The sequence below is a fragment of the Temnothorax longispinosus genome, chromosome 6 (assembly GCF_030848805.1).
Source record: "Temnothorax longispinosus isolate EJ_2023e chromosome 6, Tlon_JGU_v1, whole genome shotgun sequence".
NCBI lineage: Eukaryota > Metazoa > Arthropoda > Insecta > Hymenoptera > Formicidae > Temnothorax > Temnothorax longispinosus.
This window is the reverse complement of record NC_092363.1, coordinates 3297083-3319983: the sequence shown is the minus strand read 5'-3', so window position 1 is coordinate 3319983 and position 22901 is coordinate 3297083. Positions and strand designations below refer to the sequence as shown.

Sequence of the window (22901 nt, the reverse complement as noted above, 5' to 3'; positions counted from 1 at the left end):
GAAGCATTCCGGGCGGTAAAACTTAACGCCGGCGTTCCGCAGTTTCTGGAAGACCTGGTCGGACGATAACTCAAACACGGCTCTATTCATTCATGGCCGTTGTACGAAGTGATATGGGTGGCAGCCTGCAGAGCGGCATCTGATTTATGTATTCGCGCCGCGTTCCACCGCTTCCGATATACATGCACCTTTATATACACTGTGTACATAAACCGGCAGATACATATAATACAAGCATCGCGTGCGTGCACGTATATATACGCATCGACGGCGGCGTGTGTATGAAAGGGTCGTAGCTACGCGCGAATATACACACGTACGTATATAAGGTGGTACTCGCAGATACGTATGCGAGGACGGTAGGTGCTGCGGCTTATTGTTGATGAATGCGGGGAACCCGAGCTCACTGAGCCACGAAGGGGATGCGGGCTTTATACATATATCGTATAGTCAGACTACAGCGGAGTTGGTACGAGACCGATAGGTATACGTTACCGAAGTGGAATGCCCTCGCGGACCCCGGTGTGCGCTCGCCCGCAATGAGAATGTGAGGGAAATACAACGACTCGTATATGTATCAATTATGTGCCTTGATTTTCATTTCGCGGCAGGACCACTCGCGAAAGATTGCAATTTATCGGCACAATAATGCGAGTATTGTTTAATATCCATTAACCGTCCGCTGGGCCGAATGCGATTATCGTTGAGTCATGTTCGATCATCAGTATCGGTTGCGTAAATAAAACTGATGGGATCGCTGCGTTATGATAAATTTGAGAAAGCAGAAAATTAAAATTGTCGAGTCTCCAATTATGATTGCCAATTAAAAAAATTTTATGTCTAGATAAAAAATCGGCAAAATAATAAATGTAATAAAAACATTATCGAGCTAGGAAAAGAAATTATAAAACTGCGGTAATATTAAAATAAAAAATAATATGTTTGTCTTTAATCGATTTATTGTAAAAAATCAACTAAGTAAATATAAAAATGAGAGAAAGAACAGAATTTACGTTTATATAATTTTATATATTTTACTAAACGCACAACGTGTGTGTGCAAATATGAAAAATATGAGGTAAAATACGATAAATGCATGCGCATTAAATATTTGAATAATGTACATTTGTCCGAATATTTTTGTATTTATCTCTGAATTAACGACTACAATTGTAACTCACGCGGGTATCATATATGTTAACTTGGGCCGTCGCGTCGTTGCTGAAAGCAAACTTTCAACCTTTCGTTAAGCCTGTCTGCTTTATGAATCCACTCAAGTTCCCGAGGAGTCCGTCTTAGAGTGACCTTGGGCTTCTCGGTTGTCTCTTGTCTTTTCTTCGAACTTCCTCTGCTAGTTGGCTTCCACCTCGAATCTGGAACCATTAGTCTTGCCTTTCGCGTATTTGCCTTCAGCAGCGGCGTGTTTTTCGCCGTATCGACCGTGCTTCTCAAAGTGTCCACCCTGACGCCCGTTACTGTAGAAATCAGCGTCCTTTTTGAACTCATCTTTATGATAAACGTTGCGATATCCGGCGGTGTTACGAGCCTTCTCACGACCATCTCTGACCTCGTGGGTAGCTCCGTTCTTTTTCACGACTTCTTCTTTATGATTCTTCGCACGATCCTCGTTTTTGGAATGGCTCTCACTCGTGCCGACGTCTTCGGCATGCTCCGTCTTCTCGTTCTCCTTTCTCGTGTCGCCCTTTGCACCTACTTCGAAAACGACGAGGCTGTCGGTACCGCGATCATCTCTTGCGACTTGCGTCTCATGCTTCGACGCGGCGTAATGTGCGTCGTTATCTCGATTAAATCCGCCGGATTTACCGGAGTTCCCGTCCGTCACCGAAGCTCTTAATGTCGCACTTTTGCGACCTTTTAATCTGGTTTGCGGTTTCGCAAACGCAAACTCCATGTGGGTGACCCCAGGCGACTTCACGCCCTTATAACCAACCGGTAACATTTCCGCTTCAGGTTCTATAATCAAGGGTAGCAAGACCGGGTTGCTCTTTGCCCTCGTAACGATCGCTCTCATCGTCGACGGTCCTTTCTCCTCAAACTCTTCACTATCTTCGAGGATCTCAAACAATTTAGTCGCGGATAGCTGCTCCTCGAAGCCATAGCCATTAGCTATTGATTTTGGATTGAACGTGCTGCTAATGTACATCTCGTTAAGTCGGTCCCTCGACGGATACGCGCAAACGCAGAGCACGGCGCAAGCGGCATACCATCCTGCATAGATCTTCATTTGTTTTGTAGATGTCCCCGTTGCTTAGCAGCCCGGGTAGTCCAATTTAGTCCACGAATTTGTTCGAATTATATGTATCTACTTCTAAATAGACCAGGCACGAGACAGAGGGACTTTTAATGTGGCAACGCGCCGGCATGTACTGTAATAATCGCGCAATAATACCAGCTCTTTTATATTGCACGACAATCGCTCGGCCGAACCGAAGACCATCGATTTCACATGGCCTTAGCGTATCTAGCGTAGCGTATAGCCACAATTCAAGATCAACGGCGGTTTACGGTACTATAGTCGATCAGTGATGCAAAGTAAACTCGTGGGATTAGATCGCAGTTTCAGAGAGCAGAAATGTTGTGAAATACTAGATATTCCTTCACTGTTGGAAAATTTGTGTTAAATATAACGTAAATCGCATGTCCAAAACGGTCCACTCAAATTTTTGTGTTAATTTAACATAATATGGATGTGTTAAATGGTAACACCGATACTATGTTAAAATATTTCAACAGAAAAGAAATGTAATTCTGATCGTAATTTGACGTTAATTATGTGTACAATTAACATAACTTTTATGTTGAAGTTAAGATTGTAAGATAAAATCTAAACACTCTTTTTCTGTAAATTTTTATTCCCACTTCTGTTATAGAGTAAAATCAACATTCTTTTTCTGTAAAATTTAACACATTTAATAAATACGTTCAAATTGTGTTACTTTAACATATTCTTTAAATTATTTTAATCATTTTACATTTTAAATTTGTTAAGCTCAATTAACATAGCAGGCATATGTTAAATCTACACATGTATGTGTTGATTATTTTACACAAAAATTTTAACAATTAAGGACCTTTTTTAACAAACCTACAAAAATTTTCCAACAGTGTTGCAATTTGTACAAAAAGAATCGAATGATCGTTAGTTTCGTAATTTTATTTTTTCGCGGCCGAGAACGTCAACTTAATCTGCTCCGGATACCTTATTCCGTGGATTCGATCGATGAGGAATTCTTCATTGAATTATTACGCAACCCCAACGGAATATTGACTAATGTCGTGGCGAAAGAAATACACCGTTAATAATGCGCTCTGCATTTGAAGCACCGACGCGACCATGAAACTGTCGATGTCGTTAAACAGTGTGTCACTTACACGATGGCAGGATTAACTTGTCCTTCTAGCGTGTGTATATAAAGCGATAACGCTGACAAACGGATACAACAGTGTCGGACAATTCGGCCACGAGACGTAATAACGATTATTATCCGGCGTGGTGTGTTTACGAGGGCGAGGGATTTGCGTTAACATGATTGCGAGTTTGGTGATGGCCGTGCTGTTCGCCGGTATACCCGGCAATGGTGCGTCATCGACGAGGACAGCACATATGATGGTCTCTAAGATGAGAATGGCCGATCTCGAGACCTCTGCGAGCGGGTATGCGTACAATCAGCAGGGGGGTCTTCCGGTCTTGTACATGCGGTATACCAATCACGGAAGCGGACGTTACTACCATGCACCGGCGCCAGTGCATTACATCGTCGGCAGTCCTGCACCTGTTGCGCCCGCCGTTTCTGAAACTGCGTCGTCGCACGAACCCGTTCTGCTCGCGTATGCGACTGCGAAGCACGAAATTGTACCGTACGTAACGCGCCAGCCTTACCGGCGCGATGGATTCATTAATTATGGCGTGGGCCAATTAGCGAAATACGCGCAACCGCTTGAGCCGTCTAAACTGGCTGCACGTGCACCGTATTATGCGCCTAAAGCACTTAAACCACGCGAAACGGATAAAAATGTCGATAAAAGAAGCGATGATGAGGAGAATGAGGACGACAATTATGACAACGATGAGGACGGCGATAAAAAGAAGGGAAAAAGTCATGTGCCTGAAAGTCGCGAAAAAGCAGTTGATTTTATAGTAACCCATCCTATTCACGGCCTCGACAAATCTCGTTCAGATATCGACGTTTTGTTCGAACATGGTGAAAAGTATTCGGCCGCACAGAATTCCGCTCATGGAGAAAAGGGCGACAAAGGGTACAACAAACAAGTGGAATTTGACGTGGGTGAACGCGGACAGCACGATAAAAGCAGGCAGCAAGGTGGAGCTTTGTTTATTTTTTTCAACAGCCGTTTATTGATTTTCTCGATACGCGTTTAAACATGTATATTTTTGCATAAATGTATTTATTCTCCAAGTGAGATGTTACTTTTTGCTGGATCTTTCAGAACATTATGACATCGAAACTGGGCACAAAAAAGGGCACAGCGACGTAGCCGGAAATTATGGACGCTACGATGAAACTGAGAGTGGTAAGAAGGGTAGCAGCTATGGGCAAACATCGTACCACAAAAAGGGACAAAAGACCAGCGGCTTTCATAAAGTCTACCACAAGGATGAATATAAAAAACATACCGATTTCTATGATGAGAATCACAAGAAAGGTTATTTCGACAAGCACTTCATTGCGGACGAGCACCATAACGCTGCCGAGGGCAATTTCAAAAAAGGTGGACATCACGTATCCGGGTTTGATAATGAAAATAATGGAAAAAAGGGGTTTTACGATAAAGGGCATATACAGAACCGCGATCAGGGTCACAATAAGAAAAAAGGTGAAAATTCTTTTCATAATAATTACGAAAATTATGGCTCCGACGAAGGCACGCGTTTAACTAAGAAGCATGAGTACGACAAGGTTGATTGACATTAATTTGAACATGTATTTAATGCTAATGTAGTTTTATATGCTCTTTTATATTAATTGTCATTTATAACATGCAATAAAGAGAAAAAAAATTATAATTACATTTTTATGATGCAGGTTTTTAATATACAACGTTTACTTCACGTAACATTATTCGTGAATTATATTGTTATATTATAGTTAGAATTATCATCAAAAACATAATTACTAGCATCGAATATTATTTAACTTAAGATATTAGTTTAAATTTTATCCTTTAATATTTAACAGTGTAGGGATATCAGGAATTAATTCAATTATTTTAACTTAGATCGTTGATATTAAAAATATGTAGTTCTCATTGTTCTCAAGTAACGCTTGATAAAACAGATATAAAACCTTGTCAATTGCACCACTGAATGCGGTAACTGGCCGATACTATTGTTTTATGGAAATAGTATGTAACGAGCGGCCATATTTTCTTGTGACAGCTGCTACACCGCAGAAGCGTGACTGATATAGCACAAAACATGAAACTCAACTGAATTATTACGACAGTTACTGATTTCGCGACACACGTTACGGTCGCAGAAATAATTCAAATTTTATTTTACGTCCAGTATACGTCTATAGTGGTATAAGGGTTTGATGAATGCAAGCTATTGCACATTTACAGAAAAACGTAGTGGAAAAAAATTATGACTTAATAAACACAGATCGCATTTTGCAGCGAATTGACATAATACATATATGAGATAATACATAAAAATATAATATGTCTACTGAAAAAGATTTATTTTGTCCGTCGTAACGTACAATAATTAATGCAACGTGGCAGTCAACCAACGCATCTCAACAAGTAATAGCAACGAAATTATAATTCTCCGCATATCCGTATATTCGTTAATGTCCCTTTTTGAATCCCCAGTGCTTATGGTCTTCATGGCCGCCTTTCTTGCCATGATGATGATGGTGATGATGATGCTCGTCGTGTCCGCCATGGCCTTTGTGACCCTTATGATCATGATGGTGATGTCCTTTCTCATGATGACCCTTCTTGCCATAATGATCCTCGTGATGATGATGGTCATGATGCCCTTTCTTAAAGTGGCCGCCTTTTTTGTGTCCGTGTTCATGATGATGACCACCATGTTCCTCATGGTGACCATGATCATGATGTTCGTCGAAGAATTCCTTATCCTTCTTAAACTCGTCGAGTTTGTGAACCTCGTGATGGCCCTTTGTGTTGTGGCCTTTACCGTAGTGCCCTTTCTCGTGGAATTTGTGACCCTTCTCTCCTTTCTCGCCCTTATGGTGTTCGCCATAATAGCCATCATCGTGATGATGATGTTTCTTATGGCCTTCATCCTCGTGATAATGTCCGGAATGGCCTTCTTTATCGTGATGTCCCTTTTCTCCTTTTTCATGATGGTGCTCCGACTTGTAGCCTTCATCGCCTTTCCCGCCATGTTCATGGTGGTGACCGGAATGATGCTCTCCGCCATGGCCGCTCTCATGATGATGGTGAGTAGCGGCTACCTGTAGATCGTCGTAATGTGTCCTGCTGATCTCGCGTGCGAAGATCACGCAATGAGAGGCGATACATACTGCCAGCAGGCAGATCGCCGCCAATCTGCTCATCGTGCCGTGTTTATTCTCGTTTGATTCAGTATCAACGAGAGATATTTGACTTGGTCGCTGTGATCGGTAGGTATGATTAAGCTAGTCGCCCCGCTCGGATTATATATCGACCGCAGGATAATCGATATGAGAGTAGCCAGAGTTCTTTCTTGGCTCATTAGGTCGTTGCGAAAGTAATGTCTCCTTAACCTGTTTAAATTGTAATGCGGATTTCAGTGAGTCCGCGACAGTCGCTTAGGTCGTTATGTAATATTACTGAAATCGTTACCCTGCTTACCAAACTACGTTTGTAGAGCCTAAATAACGCGTTTTTATCCTTTTTTAACCGAACGGCGACACGGTGATTTCCAATAGCTTTAATTCAACGGGCGAAAATTTATATGATTAATATATTTGGAGATAAACGCAAGGGGGTGTAATATATATGACCGGACATTGCCATTGAGTATAAGCGAAGTACAATAAAAAAAAATGCTTCGATTAATGCCGGAAATAAATTGGACATCAGTTATGAATGAAAGACGGTAAATCGTTCTGCTGTGCGTCTCGTTTCACTGGTCGTCAACCGTTAAATTGAAAGATAGCTTTTGTTTATTTATTGATAAATTCTGCATTAACTCGATTATTTTAAGTGCGTCTAACTAATAGACGCATTATTTATATTTTAACTAATTTGATTTCTAGAGTTGGAAAATTTCGTTTTTAAAAGACATACTTATAAAAGACAGTAATATTTTCTTACATTATACGTATGTATATTACATATTTTGCAATTTACTCTATATTTTTTAACGAGTTTTGGTATAGTTTTAAATTATAAATTAGATAACACGATATAATCGCATATATTTTAGTTTTCTATTTTCTCTCTCTCTCTCTCTTTCTCTAACTTTCTACTTAATATCGAGTCTGTTAAGTAATCCAAGATTGACAATGGTTCTGTATAACTAATAGCGCATTCAAGCAATAATACACAGTACGAACAAATGTTTTACGAAATACGAGTGCTATATTGTGTTCGAACAAGAGGAACGAAAGCGATTACGTACAAAGCGTTGGTGAAACCGCAGGTATATAAGCTTTGCTTTAAAGATTATTGGCAGTCAATTGCACTTGTTGGTTCTATACAGAGTTCCAACATGGCTAAATACGTAGGTCCATGCTTGTTTCTGGGATTGGCTGTGATATGCACGGTCATCGCTATATCTTCGGCGCGAGATGTTCGGAGTATGAGAGGAGATTTGGAGGTGGCCGGTACTCATCATCATCACCATGGCCATCATCACGAACATGGCGGAGGTCATGAGCATCATTCTCATCATCACGGAGAACACGGTGAGGAGGGCCATAAAGGGCATAAGGGCCATCATCATCATGAAGAGGGAGAACACGGCCATCATGGTAAAGAACATCATGAGGGTCATCATCACGAGCATGGTGGTCATAAGAAGGGTCATCACGACGAGCATGATGAGCATGGTAGCCACCATGAGCACGAACACGGCCATAAAGAGTCGAAATTCGGCCATGGAAAGGGTCACAAGAAAGGCGAGAAGACTCATGGCTATCATCATAAATCCCATAAAGATGAATTCCATAAGGAACACAAGTTCTACGATGATCATCATAAAGGTGGCCACCATGAAAAGCATGGCGATCATCATGAGCATCACCATGGCAAGGAAGGTCATCACAAGAAGGGCGGACATCATCATTCTGGCCACCATGAAGATCACCACGGTAAGAAGGGCCATCATGATAAAGGACATTATGATGAAGATCACCATGGTCATCATGGCAAACATGGTCACGAAGAGCACCACCACCATCACGAAGATCATGGAAAGAAGAGTGAACATCATGGCGGCAAAAAGCATGGTTATTCGAGCGGTCACGGTCATCACGGTCACCATCATCATCATTAATGATATGAAACTTGACAATTTAGTGCGACACAAACAGAATAAATTGTTGCACCATTTGTTCATTGCTTTTTCGTTGATTAATTTTAGGATGTCGAATAATGGATTTATTTCGTTATTGAGAAATTAAAATGTCTATACCAAATATGATTGAACGCATTATTTCCCCTAATAATTCCTGTGTATACCCGTTAGAAAAGTTTTATAATGTTTACCTTAAACATATTGACTATATTGAGCATAAATATATTACGATTTCTTATATCAAAACACAGTATTGTATGTTATCAAATGGAAATATTTTTCATATATACAAACGTCATGAATATAAATCGTATTTTATAATTATTTGAACTGTTTATAATGCCTATAATATTTGTATACATACATATTCATTATTAGCACAATATACTTTTTTATTTATGTCTTCACATTTAGAAATTATGTGATTCGCATATTAAAAAATTAAAATCAAGTTTATTATACTGCGTATGAATTTTCTTTTTAATAAATATATAACTATATAAATCGAGATAAGCGTAAGAGATTAATATTTTCAACATCCTGAAAAATACTTTATGAATATCTTGTCTTAACTTCTATAATAACATATGTTATGGCTATTATGGAAGACAGTTATATGAACATCTATTTTTATATAAAATTTAAATGCGAATATTTGATTAAAAATAAATATTTTAAAAGAACTAATGGAACATGAACAATATAACGTCAATGTTCTTTTATGCACTTGGAATTAAAATCTATAAAGTCGTTAAAAAAACATTTTTTATTTATAGATATGTATAAAATGATATATGATAATCCATATTCTGTTGACTACAGAGGATGAATAAACAATGTATAAATCTGAATCGAATTATAAGAATAAAAATTCTCTCAGAGCTGTTTTAATATAAATATTTTAATCTTTTATATTTGATTTTACACAATAAAAGGCAATGTTGACGTAGTATAACTTTCTATCATAGGTTCAGTGAACAATTGAAAATCAATATAGGAAGTTTAATCAGTATCACGTAATTTAATTTATATAACTTTAAACAAGTAGTAGATTACAAAATAGAACAGACTCTATATAATCTACCGTAACGGAGGAAATGAAATGGAACTCTCCCGCCACCTTTTATTTATATAAATAAGGTACTTCTTCTTGCCGAATTTTATGGCTCATTGCACCAGAATCGTAATATAAATAACACCCCACGAATCGCTACATCACAGCAGCTTGCACTGCTAGAAAACGCTGAGATCTATTAGTGCGATAGACTAATAGATTGAGTATTAAAATAAAATTGTTATCATGTTTCCTTTACGTCGTGCATTGCCACTGATAACAATTCTTGTGGCAGTTTATATTGCCACTAATTGCGTGACCACCGCACGTGAAATTACCAGGAATTACGACGATCTTCAGGTAGCCGCCAGTCATCATCACGAGCATGGTGGCGGGGAGGAGCATCATTCTCATCATCATCATAAACATGGCGACCATGGTCACAAGGGTTATAAGCACCACCATCATCACGGAAAGGGTGAAAAAGGACATCATGACAAAGAGCATCATCATGGGCACCACGATGAGCACGGAGGACATAAGAAGCATCATCATCATGACGATGGTCATCACAAGGAGCATCATCATGGCGAAAAAGGGGAGAAGGGTCATAAATTCCACGAGAAGGGACACTACGGCAAAGGCCACAGCACTCATGGTCATCACGAAGTGAAGAAGAAAGACGAATACAAGAAAGACAAAGAATTCTTCGACGAACATCACGATCATGGTCATCACGATGAGCACGGTGGCCATCATCATGAACACGGACACAAGAAAGGTGGCCACTTTAAGAAAGGACATCATGACCATCATCATCACGAGGGTCATCACGGTAAGAAGGGTCACCATGAGAAAGGCCACCATCATCATGATCATAAGGGACATAAAGGTCACCACGATCATCATGAGCATCATCATCACCATCACCATCATGGCAAGAAGGGCGGCCACGAAGATCATAAGCACTGGGGTTACAAGAAGGGACATTGAAATTTCTTGCTACTCAGGAGATACCACCAGCTGCTTTTAAATAGAATTCTGTTACTCGCTTTCGTTCCTACTGTTCATGTTCTTCCTATTATCTTCATATTATGCAATAATTCAGTAATATATACTCTATATCTGCGTTAATTGTTAATCATGCATACATCGAATATGAAATAAAGTAACACATTTAACATGTCTCTTTTAAATACACGCAATTTACGTGGTATGCATAATATCTAAATAGTTACAGAATTCTACCGTAGCTGAGTAAATGGTTACAAAATTATGACTATTTTATAAAATTTAAAAATATCTTTTTTATAATTGATTATATTTCTTTAACATGAAAACTTTCTATACGCAGTTATCAGAAACGTATATTTCCTCAATTAAATAGACATATGCGTTATTGATCGGCAAATTACGAGTATCGTAAATTATCGGCATGCCTGAGAGAGAGAGAGGGATCTTCACTTTTAATAAAAATTCCTATGCTCCAGCTATTTATCAAATTCCGATATTAATAAACAGCATTAAATCCGCCGTTATCGGGCAGCATAAATAAAGTGTATTACCGTGATATTAATATTTAGTTTAACGAACTCTTCTGAGGCTGTCCTATAACTGGTTTAGAACGCTGATTATCTTAAAAATAATAATTAATTACAGAGAAACACCGCCATTGTAACTGTCATATGCATGCAAATCGTATAGGGGATATACAAAAAACATTCTGTAATTTTTAATTAATATTCGTCATTTATTAGCGCACACATTCTCAATTTACTTTGCAAGATAATATTGGACGATACGACCACTTTCTGCCGCGTTGCGTATGCGTCGTTCGTTGTAAAAACAGGTGGAGCAAGAACGCACGGCGGCGCCTACTATCGTATTCATCGCGCCGCGGATTTGATTAACGATCTCACCCTGTAGCAAATGAGATCGCCACTTCTACGGCGTGCGTCCGAATTGAATTCCGGCACTCCGGACACGGATTAACGGGACTTTATGCACTTCTTTACTGCCACGTACGATGCAGCCGGTGTTCGCCAGGGTTGCGCGAGACCATTGCCTCCATCTCCGCGCCGGAGATTGCATGTGCACGCGGCAACGAATCTACTTGAAATGCTCCGCTGTGTGACAATTCCAGCGGCCGTCGAAAGGGTCCGCTATTGTTTTGGATTGTAATGCGTGCACGTGTGGGTGGTTTAATTAATGTAATTGAAGTGGCTCCGGTGTGCCAGGGGAAAAAAAAGGAAAAGCGCGAAACGCGTGAGCTCGAAGAAATACGTACTACCGCGGTGTTCCGCGATTTCGCATGCTTTCATGAAGTCAAAATAATCGTGCCATTTGACCAAATTAATGAAGACTCAGAAACACGTGACATTTGCATTGTATTTTCGCCGAATTACTGCCGGATTAGAAGCTTTTAACAGAAAGAAACAGTCGTTATTTTTTTACTAAATGAAATTCACATTATTACGTCGCATTTTTTATCCATGCGAAAAATAGAACAATAAACTTCTTTTTATGAATAAACACAACCGAGAACAAGAGTTGTTTAATAAAATGTTGTTGAAAACTAGTTAAATAAGCTCTCCCGTATCTTTGATAAAATTTTCACGAAGCTGAAGTAACCCTTCGAATAATAAATGATCTGCCTGCTACAGTCGTATAATGAAAATTGCATCATGAGGCCAAGCAAGAAATCCTTTGACGTAAGCTACTAAATTAAATATTTGGATTAAGCTCATCTTGTTGGTGTATTCATTGTATCACGCTAAAAACGGATATAATCAAGTATGTTCATAATCAAAGCTTTATACTATTAGCGACAGTAAATGTTTTAACCTATTTATGTAAAACATCTGCAAATAGAAGCAAAGAAAAATAGATCGAAAAATTTATTTTATATTTAATTTAATGTTAATTAATTGTTTAGTTTATCTTTTTTAACGACATCTTTATTTAGCAAAAATATGAATTATGTATGGAGATTGCGAGTTTTTATTATTTACAAACAATTAATTGGTAGACTTATAAATTATATACATAATGCAACTAGATTTAAATAACGTTTTCTAGAATCATTAATTAACCATAAATAATGAGCTTATACATATATATACATTGCAGAAGATATAAGCGATTAAGCGATTATATGTTTTCGACGGCAGCGTGCTGGCTGGTCAAGCCGTCATAATGCGGCAATATAAGACAAATAAAAAGCAAAGTAATTAACTAAATAAATGTACAAAAAATTAATTATGAAAAAACAACGTCAACATTATTCTTTACGAAAATAATTAACCGTTTATGTAATATTTAAACTGTTTTAATTTAATCTGAAAAAAATTAATGGTATGAAAGAAAACACAATTTGGACTAATAAGTTATTCTAGAACATTATTATATTATAGAATTTAGACAATATGATTTGACTCTGTTTTTGAACGCGATAATATTGATTGTATTATATTATAAAACTATATTTTCATTTTGATGTTTTACAATGAATAATACAATATTATTTTGCACACTATTACACTATAACACTGTAGCATATAGGCATATATGCGGTATTTACCTGCAAATTTAACGGTGTCAACTCGCAACATGCGTTCCCGCGGCACATTAATATCCGGTAATCAATTCAATCAGCTGGCCAATCGATTAACCTCAATTATTGGTGCATTAATGATCTGTGCTATATGTGACATTAAAATTCATACTGCAAAATTGCTAATATATTACTCTTGCCCGACAATAGAGACGCGGCGCTGAAAAATACTTTTATTTTACAATAAATTAATTCACGCCAGCTTGAACCAATGAAACTGTCGTTTTTTATTTCAGAAAAAGTTTTATCGACACGGACCATATACCACTTGCAAAACAAATATTTAAATTCAATTTTTTAGCCGAATTGATAATAATGATACCCGACATTAACGCGATAATATGCCTCGGTTATTTTTTCTTTTTTTTCAAGTAACTTATTGTAATGAGTAAAAATTTTGTTCGCATGATTTGAGAATAATAATGTGTTCGTTCTTGCGTAATTATTATCTTGATCTGTGTCAATAAGCAAAGGCACAAGGCGAGAAGAAATGGCAAAATTACTTTAGTTTGCCGATGGGAAGTGATAAAAGGCCGCCGAGAAAAACGGCGGCAATAAATCGCGAAGAATCGATAAGGCGTAATATCACGTTGCCGTCTTGACTATAATGTAGCTGCTGGGACAAATATGAGCCGGAGGGGGAGAAACTTATTTGCCCCATTAAGACTTTGAAGGAGAAAGAAAAGTCAACGAGCCGCAATTTCCAAACAATTTCTTTCTTTATGTTAGTGTTCGCTCTATATAAAGAATGATACAAAATACAACAGCCACGCGACATCGTCGCGTGACTTTGTCCGAAGCAGGTACACATAAGCCGTAACTGTACTACGAGTTATCGCTTTTTGATACTTAATGCTTAAACGTATAATTCTAATGTCCCTTCTTATAGCCATACTTTTTTCCGGAATGGTGATCGCCTTTCTTGCCGTGCGAATCGTGATGGGAGTGATGTTCCTCGTGGCCGTGCTTGCCGTGATGACCTTTATGCTCCTCGTCGTGATGGCCTTTGTCATGGTGGCCCTTCTTACCGTGGTGATCTTCGTGGTAACCAGAATGATGATGACCGCCCTTCTTGTGATGGCCTTCCTTCTTCTCGTGATGACCGTGGAAGTCACCATGCTTCTCGTGGTGTCCACTCTTATGATAGTCATCGTAAAATTTGTGTTCTTTATGATACTCGTCTTTATGGAATTTGTTGTGATAACCTTTAGTTTTGTGACCCTTCTTGTGGCCCTTCTTTTCACCGAACTTTCCACCTTTATGACCTTTCTCGCCTTCATGATGCTCGCCGTATTTTTCGTGCTCATCATGATGACCTTTCTTCTTGCCTCCGTGTTCTTCGTGATGACCGGAGTGGTGCTGCTTATCGTGCTTACCGCTGTCACCTTTGTCGTGATGATGATGACTCTTGTATCCCTTATCGCCTTTTCCGCCGTGCTCTTCGTGATGGTGAGATTCATGTTTGTGACCACCGCCAGATTCATGGTGATGACCCTTGTGTTTGGTCGCTGCCGTCTCGAGATCGGTTTCACCTGTCTCTGCAAGCGGTGACGACACCACAATGGGCTCTAAATGATCTACATGACGGTCATCGTTCTCTTCTCGTACATCGCGCCGGCTGACGCGCGATTCCGCACTGGCCAGATCTCGGGCGTGACACGTTGTGTGCAACGTGAGCGAACATATTGCAATGAATGACAGAAATAACATCGTACTTCGCACCATCTCGATCGCGCTCTCCGTTTCGATCGGACTGATGGTCGATGTTACAACGGTTGACACTTAAATATCGATGCTGCAGCTACTTCCGTCACGGCGCCGGGTTGTCTGTTTCCGCCGAGTCCACTTTCATCCGCACAACCGCAAGTATTCCTAAATTTCATTCCAATCTCCGTTGACACCGATGCGGTGGGGAAGCACATGGTTTCACACTTTCTCGCATCGTTGCGCATGGCGTTTATTCTACTAGAATATTCCGTCGCGCTATCTCGCAGAGTTCAATCGGGTGTTAAAATATTATAATAGTCGAGTCGGTCCTCGATTGCGATTTCTTGCTTGCGAAGTGACATAACAAATTGACTCGTTAACGCTCTTCCGAATAATATTTGTAAAATTATGAGTTCCCAACGAATGTTCCGAACAATGTAAATTTTTTTATTTGATTAATCGTATCTCGATACACTGCGTGAACGCAATGTTTCCGCAAAAAGTTGTATCCGGCGTCAGGAAGAACTTTCCATTACCACTTTTTCCGCGAGCATCGGTTTGCCGCTGGAACAATAACCACGGAAATTTCTAGACCGCAGCAAATCGCATTATCGTCTTCGTATCGATGTACTTCTTTTTCCATTTGTAATCAACATCTGCATTTTAGACTTTGACGTGATTAATTAGAATATAAATATTAATTAGAATATAATACATTTATATTTTTACTTACTTTTTTTTTAAAGTAATTTTGTCCTTGTTTTCAGGGCTTGCTAAGTAAGTAATTGAATACTGACGATGTGACTGATCGTTTTTCGCTTTTTCGAGACGGTGATTAATTAATACACGTGAGAACCCGGTCGCGAATGGCCAAATATCTATATTGAATCAAAGTGGCACCCCGTTGTCCAACACGTGCATGCGTCCGATCAACACCTCGCGTAGCCGGCGGCGTGACCTCAATCGATATTTGAAGTTAAGTACCCTACCAGATGCTCGCGCAATCATTTTAATTAACGTCATGACATACGAATATAGAATATGCATATGTCGCGTTGAATGCCCTAGAAGCGCTTTGTTATCACAGCACGTGCGTCGTCGCGCTCGCTAGCTCATCAATAAGCTGTCTAATTTTATCATTAATTCTATTACCTGCGACATAAATAATTCGCCTCTCGTAAACACAGCGCCATTTATAACGTCATAAACCAAAAACAATTTATTGAATTTTACAGACGTCGGCGACGCGTATATCACGCGCGGCGTTCGTTGCGCGGGTCGTTTCGCTAACTGTTGACCCATTTGTTCCGGCGGTTCTCTGACGGTTTTATTAGATGATCTCGCGAAAAACCATCGAAAACCGGGAAAAGTAATAGCGTGGTCTTAATCTTTCACTAATTCTAATGCAAAAGAAGAAACTCGATATATGACGCTATTTAATGAATCAGAAAGGGATATTCTCTACAAACGTTATTTCACAACAAAGATCAGAATTCTAAAATCTGCAGACTATAATTCAGACTGTATTGTCAAAAATTTTTAACATGGTAGATTATGTCAAAATAAAATAAAAAAATCATAGTGACAACGTACACGTACACGATAACAAATACAAGGAGTGGAAAATCGCGATACAATGATCGTCGATGTTGATTTCCATTGCAAATCCGAAATATCGGCTTGTTTCGCAGCCTGAAATACCGCTCGATAGATTCTGATTCTTTACGATCTTACTTGGCAACCACTTTCGATTGGAGATTGGCTCTCGCTCAGTGTTGGCGCTGCATAATCAAGATAAAGATTGGTTACTGCCCAGTTTCCACAGAGGATTCCTCAGACAGAGAGAAGACCAGGGGTTCTGCCAAGTTCGATTTCGACTCAGCGTCGTAACGGAGATTAGATTAGGTGGCATTCGCCGTAGATCTCGACTCAGATGGAAAGATTGCTTTGTAAGCAGAACCGAGGCGGACCATCCAGATCATTCGCCTCTTTGTTTGGCCAATCAGCTCGGCGCGCGGATTTTAATTAAAATCTAAAATGTCATTGAAATCTTTACGCACGGGCAAGAGCATAGCGAAGCGTTCATGAATCGCGGCATAATTCGTTGACTCATCAAGCATTTTACTCTCGCTCGATTTGCGCCGTTTCCCGAGAATAGTAATGCTAACAAGTAGAGATTTGAAAAGTTTCCAGGGGTAATTTTCATAATTAGAATACTCAACCATATCATTAAACCTGACGTGCGTCCCAATTATAATCCTATTCATATTAATATTAGTCCTAGTACTAAAAGAAAAAGTATTTCTAGTAAGTATCTGTAATAATTTTTTTTAATTTAGAGATTTTAGCAAAGACGGGAAAATCACAAAAATTAAGAAAACTCTTTTGTTTGATATAATGTCATTAAAGTTGAATACGTTTTTTTTTATCGATTTTGTTAATAATGAAAGAAATAACGAATGTCGCAGACGTCGTCTATTCCGCGCCGCTAAATTGTGAGGTGTGCAATCAGTTGATGGAACCGTTAGAGTCCCGACCCTCCCAATCCGACGACCAAACTGTCTCTCACATTCAAGTCTTACCCTCGCACCATCTTTCCTTCTTCCTTTCTTCCTTCCCGTCTGTTCTCCGCATTACCACTCCCGTGGCGCATTCTCGCATGTTGAATAAAACCGTCGGGTTATACGCCGACGCGAACAAAAGGACCTTGCGCTGGCTCTTGGGCTGCTAATGAAATTGTTTTCTAATTTAAACCCGGAGGGACCACCCGACATAGCTTCCATTTTACGGTCAAGAGCCCTATTCGAGGTACAAGCTTTTCCGACGATAGCCGCGAGAGAGCTGACAGTGATAGTCTCTAATTTGAGCGCCCCCTCGCTTTGTTCACCTCTTAAACTCATTTATGCAAACAAACAGTTGGTATTTTCAGCTGATCCACTATCACGATATTCTCTTTTTGATTGCACGCGATATTGGAAACATATTGCGGCGAAATGTTTAAATAAAATATACCAACAAAGAGCGTTGCAAACCTTAATATCTATTGATCGGAACGTCAAATAATGTATTAATTGCCTGCATATACCACTCTTTGAATTAAGCCGATTATTTTCGCTCAATAATGCTATGTCTTTTAACTCGTTAATGATGGATAAATATATATTTTCTGTTTAACGCCTAATTAATTATACGCACGGCGTGATATAAAGACGAAATTGTAGAGTCAGCGAATTTAAATATCTTCTTTTTGTTAGTCGCGTTTGATATAGATTGCGCATAGGCTCCGGAAAACGGTTGAGTGAAGCGATGACAACAAAATATTTCTTTGTCACGTGCAGCGTTTAACGATAATTATCTCGCACAATTAACAAACTGATTTTCCGCTCGGGGATGGGCAACCATCTGGAAAGTTTCCTCGTTATAAATAATTGCAAAATGCAAGTCGCCCGTGAATGTAACGCACCTATACCAATGACCAGATCTGAAATATGTGCAATGAGACACATTCTTGCGTGATGGAAAGTACTTTTTAACAAACTCACGTTTTTATCGTACTCACCTTCAGCTAGAACTGTATTTCGTCGGCAATTAGCCGCGTTCATTGTACTGCCAACCGAGTGGCAATATCTGCGATCTAGCACGGTTTCGAAGCCTTCGCTAAAGCGCGTAATTAAATTGGACCTATAATCAGTGGTGGAATAGATTTGAATACCTATTTGCTTTTTGAATGAATTAACGCAATCATAAAGCGTATACTGGATTCAAAGCGTTTTGACAAAGACCGCGAACGAGTTATTGCTTCTGATCCGCCTCGGGCGATGTTAAATTAGAAATTAGAACTACTCTTCGCAACAAACCAAACTACATTCGTAAATTCACACGAAGAAATTAAATGACAATTTAATTAGCCGGTGTAACTAGCGCGTAAACGTTGCTATAGTGCAACGTAATTTGTTCGAATCAAATACTTTATCCTAAGTGAATGTCGTATAACAGTAAGTAAAAGCTGAATCGCGTTAACTCGAAGAATAAATGGCATGTCGGCCACTGTGGTATTAAGTCGTAACTTTATTTCTTCTTTACGAGAAAGAAAAATTCTCGTCCTCCTCTCCCATCATGTTTCCATTTTTCAGAGTATAATTAAATCAGCGGCGAAATTTATTCTGCGCAAAACGCGCGTACTCATTCTTGCGCATCTTTAATTGCACATACATCAGGGATGTGCAATTTTGATGAAGAAATGAACCACTTAATGGATTAACGTTTCGACGAATAGATACGTATCCATCTATACCGTGAGAACGAACTATTTGCATGCAACGCGAAATGTACCTCCAGAATGGATTAGCTGTTGATAATCGATCATGCACGGACATTGCTAATGTAACAAGTTTCGCCGGGCGGTAATTTCGAGCGTACGCTCGTACTTTCGCGATCGATCCAAACGCGAAAGCGTAAAGGCAAATTTCATAATGGAAACGTTGTTATAATATTAATACATAGCATTCAGTTTGGCCGCCGGCGTGCTTTACTCTACACTGACTGTTTTAACGCAACGCATCGATGCAAAAGATTTTCGCATCTTTTAATTAAAGTTATCGAAAAACCATTTGCGTAGGAATAATTACGTTAGTTACGAATAAATATATACCGCTATAATTATGTAGGTAGCACAAAAAGTTTAAAGTTAACAACCAAGTAAAAATGACATGTGACATATGACGATGATACTTTATTGGCTATTAAGCATAAATTATTATTACAATCGATCTATGTTACAAATTTATTGTTTGCAAAGTAAGTATTAATCGCTTGTAAAATAACAGAAAATGTTTGTGTGCGTATGCATGCGCGCGAGTCATATCGTTTTTATTAAAAAAGGTATCTATGCATGTACACGAATATACTCTATTATTTTTGATAATTTCGAAATAATAACGCGTATTTTATATTCTATGTGCAACAAAACATTCATATTTATATTAATAATAACAGGTTGCGGTTGAAATTGAAAAGAGAACGCTGCAATTTGAACAACACGTTAAAATGATATATACTTGATAAAATTAATAATGATCTCCCTCTTCTTCTTCCCCATCAGAGCTGTAAGAGCTATGCGTTTCGTAAGATCCGTCGTCATCATCTCCAGAGGAATATTTCTCGTTGTGGCTGTAAGATTCCGGCTCTTTCTCCTCGGTGTAATGGCTACTATAATGATCTCCATCATCGCCTCCGGTATAGTATTCGCTTCCCTCACTCGAGTCAGCGGCGTATTCCGTATCGATCATAGTACCTATAATTTTCATATCGTATTAAATGCTAAGTACTTATGAAGAATAATTTCGTTTTATTTGCAACATTTATTTCAAAGCGCTTTGATGCTTTGGTGGATATCGTGTTTTTACAGTTCGATTAAATTTTATTTTATCATTAAATTGACAAAGGTAATCATGTAACGACATATTATACATGTATATTCTTCGCGAGATAAGTAAATCGAATATACATAAAATATGAATCTGAACTTTTTATCAATTAGATTTCTCTTTATTTTCTTTTCAGATTTTCGCGTTAGTATCTGCTATCGATTTCTAAATTACAGTCTGACGATTCTTTACCTGCGCCCTCGTGATCACGATTCTTTTTCTCGTTATGACGTTTCTTATCGTCATGAGCCTTGCCGTAAGTGGTTTGCGTCTCAAATTCGTATTTGTCGCCATCCTGTTTGTGGAAGGTGTCGAGAGACTTGTAGCCGTGATCACCTTTACCGTAGGTTTCCTTCAAGTAACCCTTCTCGCCCTCCGCATCGCTCCCGTAGGTTCTGTAGTAGCCACCCTCGTCTGATTTGCCTAAAACCACATTGTTGTCCGCCCTTGTTATACGCTCAACAAGACATCTAACGCATTCAACACTCGGCGATAAACATTAATCTGACATATCTCAAAGAGAGGGAGAGACAGAGAAAGAGAGAGATATAATATAAATTACAACCAATTGTTTCAGATACAATATACTTGTTTTAACTTATTATTGATTTTCTTATAATTATTTAAATCACATGCTAGTATATGATAAATTATATTTCTAAGATTGCCTAATGGTTTTCTAAACTACATATGTTTTCGTACACTATATTCTATTAGAAACATTAGTTTATAAAGAACATACCAGATGCGTTTTTCATGTGTTTTTTAGTATCCTTTTTCGGTGCGTTACCGGCGCTCATTAGGTCCCTCACTTCCGCAGCGATTTTTAACGGCGCCGGTTGGCGTACCTCGCGAATGAATGAGCCAACGGCGACGACGTCGTCCTCGACATTTTCGTAAATAACAGATCTGGCCAATGAGTTACAAACGAGCAGGTGCGGGAGCAGTGACACAAACAGTTTCCAATACATCTCGCGGGAGATTACTTTAATCTTGTCGGTTTCAATGATTCCTTACCCGTTCAATCTATCTCGCTGAATCTTTTATAACACTCCCACCTTCTTAAGTAAAATCCTTTTGACAGAAGCAATAGGCATTGCGTGTATTCGTATCGATCTCGCAAGTCGTCGCTGTAGCCAATCACTTAAACGAGCAATTTGACTTGCGCTTCGCTAATTTCGCAACATCTTCCGCAGAAGTTGTCTGCACCAAAGAAAAGATCTGCGAATCCTATCGTGCGAATATACCTGTCCAAGATTTTAGAGACCGGATCGATCGGTCGATCTATTGATCTAAGAAATTAGAAAGAACCGACGATTGTGTCATTCACTGTCGGCTTATGTAAAGGCATCTTTTCGTCATCAAGGAAGTCACGCCGGGTTTCGTCGATCGGGCTCGTCGACAATGGCAACTGATCGATTGCGCTTCGCCGTTAAGCCGAACCGTCGATCGGACTGGCGCGATATTATCTGTGCCGTGCGTATCGCATGAGTGATCTCGCGCTTTCCACGATCGCGAGCGTAAAAACCGTGGAATCGAGTTGCCGATAGCTGATAGAATTGTCTGACATAACGAACTCTAGTACGTTGCCCTTTCAAAACATTATACGACTTCACTTGCGCTACGCGCTGTAAAAGTTTATTTAGAGCTGAAATTAAGTTCTTTCTCTCCCCCTTCTTCTCTTTGCTCTTTCTCTCTTTGAATTTTATTGATGTATTGTATTCGTAGAATGTTTGTATTTGATGTGTACAAATATAAAAACTAGAATCCAACTTCGCGCTCCAAATTAATTTCAACGAATGGAGCATCTTTGAAAAAAAGACGTGATAAAAACTAAACCGTAAACCATCATATTGAATTCACTTTGATATAGGATCTGCAAAGGATTAAATTCAGTTGTATTTAATATCGAGAATATGATGGAAAAACGCATTTACGTTCTATTGGTTTTAACTTTATGCATGTATTCCTCTGTGTTTTGATCCGTATTAATATTTAACATAACGACATGAAATGTAATATAGGAGAAGCAATTAGTTCGGAATCATTATATCGCCAGAGCGATATTATATATTAACGACCCGGTATAAGTGATATCCCAGTAATAATTATTACTCGATTGGACGATTTGGTATTGGATGTAATAAAAACTCTGAGATGTGTGTCGTTAATACGGTATTCCTAATGCTGCGAGATGAATATTCGCTTTTCAAATCGTAACACGAAAGAAAACTATTTTAATCGTATTTTAGCTGCAACATGCTACGCACGAATGCATATACCTATAAGTAGTTTAGAATAATTCAGAAACAGAGGATGTTGAATTGTTTTTTGTGACGTGTTATTTCACGATTGTTGCACGATTGTTCCATTTTAATGATTATTCCAAAGTTTTTTTTACTATAAGAAAGATGAAGTTTTTACCGAGACAAATGAGAAATCAATACGGAGTGGAAAAATATCTCACTTACATCAATTTGAGAGCATTGTATCCTTTAGTAAGAAATTAATCACTCTTTTTTTTCATAAAAATATTGCACTGATTAAATCTTATATTAATTGCAAGATAGTTTTCTTCGGAAAAAA

The 22901-nt window shown here is 38.8% G+C and overlaps 7 protein-coding genes across 7 annotated transcripts; 3 read left to right on the top strand and 4 right to left on the bottom strand.

Annotated features, from left to right (window-relative positions):
• Nucleotides 1-1016: 1016 nt before the first annotated feature.
• LOC139814681 (uncharacterized) lies at nucleotides 1017-2336 on the bottom strand. Its single transcript, XM_071781124.1, has one exon. The coding sequence runs from the start codon at nucleotides 2243-2245 to the stop codon at nucleotides 1352-1354; it is 894 nt and encodes a 297-aa protein (XP_071637225.1). The 5' UTR covers nucleotides 2246-2336; the 3' UTR covers nucleotides 1017-1351.
• Nucleotides 2337-3181: 845 nt separating this feature from the next.
• On the top strand, nucleotides 3182-5025 carry LOC139814680 (uncharacterized). The gene is made up of 2 exons (XM_071781123.1): nucleotides 3182-4343; nucleotides 4471-5025. Exons 1-2 carry the CDS (start codon nucleotides 3548-3550, stop codon nucleotides 4947-4949), a joined length of 1275 nt encoding a protein of 424 aa, XP_071637224.1. The 5' UTR covers nucleotides 3182-3547; the 3' UTR covers nucleotides 4950-5025.
• An 806-nt stretch (nucleotides 5026-5831) lies between these two features.
• On the bottom strand, nucleotides 5832-6750 carry LOC139815493 (uncharacterized). The gene has a single exon (XM_071782445.1). The coding sequence runs from the start codon at nucleotides 6567-6569 to the stop codon at nucleotides 5832-5834; it is 738 nt and encodes a 245-aa protein (XP_071638546.1). The 5' UTR covers nucleotides 6570-6750.
• Nucleotides 6751-7610: 860 nt separating this feature from the next.
• On the top strand, nucleotides 7611-8554 carry LOC139815285 (uncharacterized). Its single transcript, XM_071782092.1, has one exon. The coding sequence runs from the start codon at nucleotides 7709-7711 to the stop codon at nucleotides 8492-8494; it is 786 nt and encodes a 261-aa protein (XP_071638193.1). The 5' UTR covers nucleotides 7611-7708; the 3' UTR covers nucleotides 8495-8554.
• A 1261-nt stretch (nucleotides 8555-9815) lies between these two features.
• LOC139814040 (uncharacterized) lies at nucleotides 9816-10562 on the top strand. Its single transcript, XM_071779979.1, has one exon. The coding sequence runs from the start codon at nucleotides 9816-9818 to the stop codon at nucleotides 10560-10562; it is 747 nt and encodes a 248-aa protein (XP_071636080.1).
• A 3490-nt stretch (nucleotides 10563-14052) lies between these two features.
• LOC139815309 (uncharacterized) lies at nucleotides 14053-14907 on the bottom strand. The gene has a single exon (XM_071782139.1). It carries the CDS (start codon nucleotides 14905-14907, stop codon nucleotides 14053-14055), a length of 855 nt encoding a protein of 284 aa, XP_071638240.1.
• Nucleotides 14908-19687: 4780 nt separating this feature from the next.
• On the bottom strand, nucleotides 19688-21390 carry LOC139815308 (uncharacterized). The gene is made up of 3 exons (XM_071782138.1): nucleotides 21058-21390; nucleotides 20508-20738; nucleotides 19688-20182 (listed from the first exon to the last, which is right to left on the bottom strand). Exons 1-3 carry the CDS (start codon nucleotides 21284-21286, stop codon nucleotides 19956-19958), a joined length of 687 nt encoding a protein of 228 aa, XP_071638239.1. The 5' UTR covers nucleotides 21287-21390; the 3' UTR covers nucleotides 19688-19955.
• Nucleotides 21391-22901: the final 1511 nt, after the last annotated feature.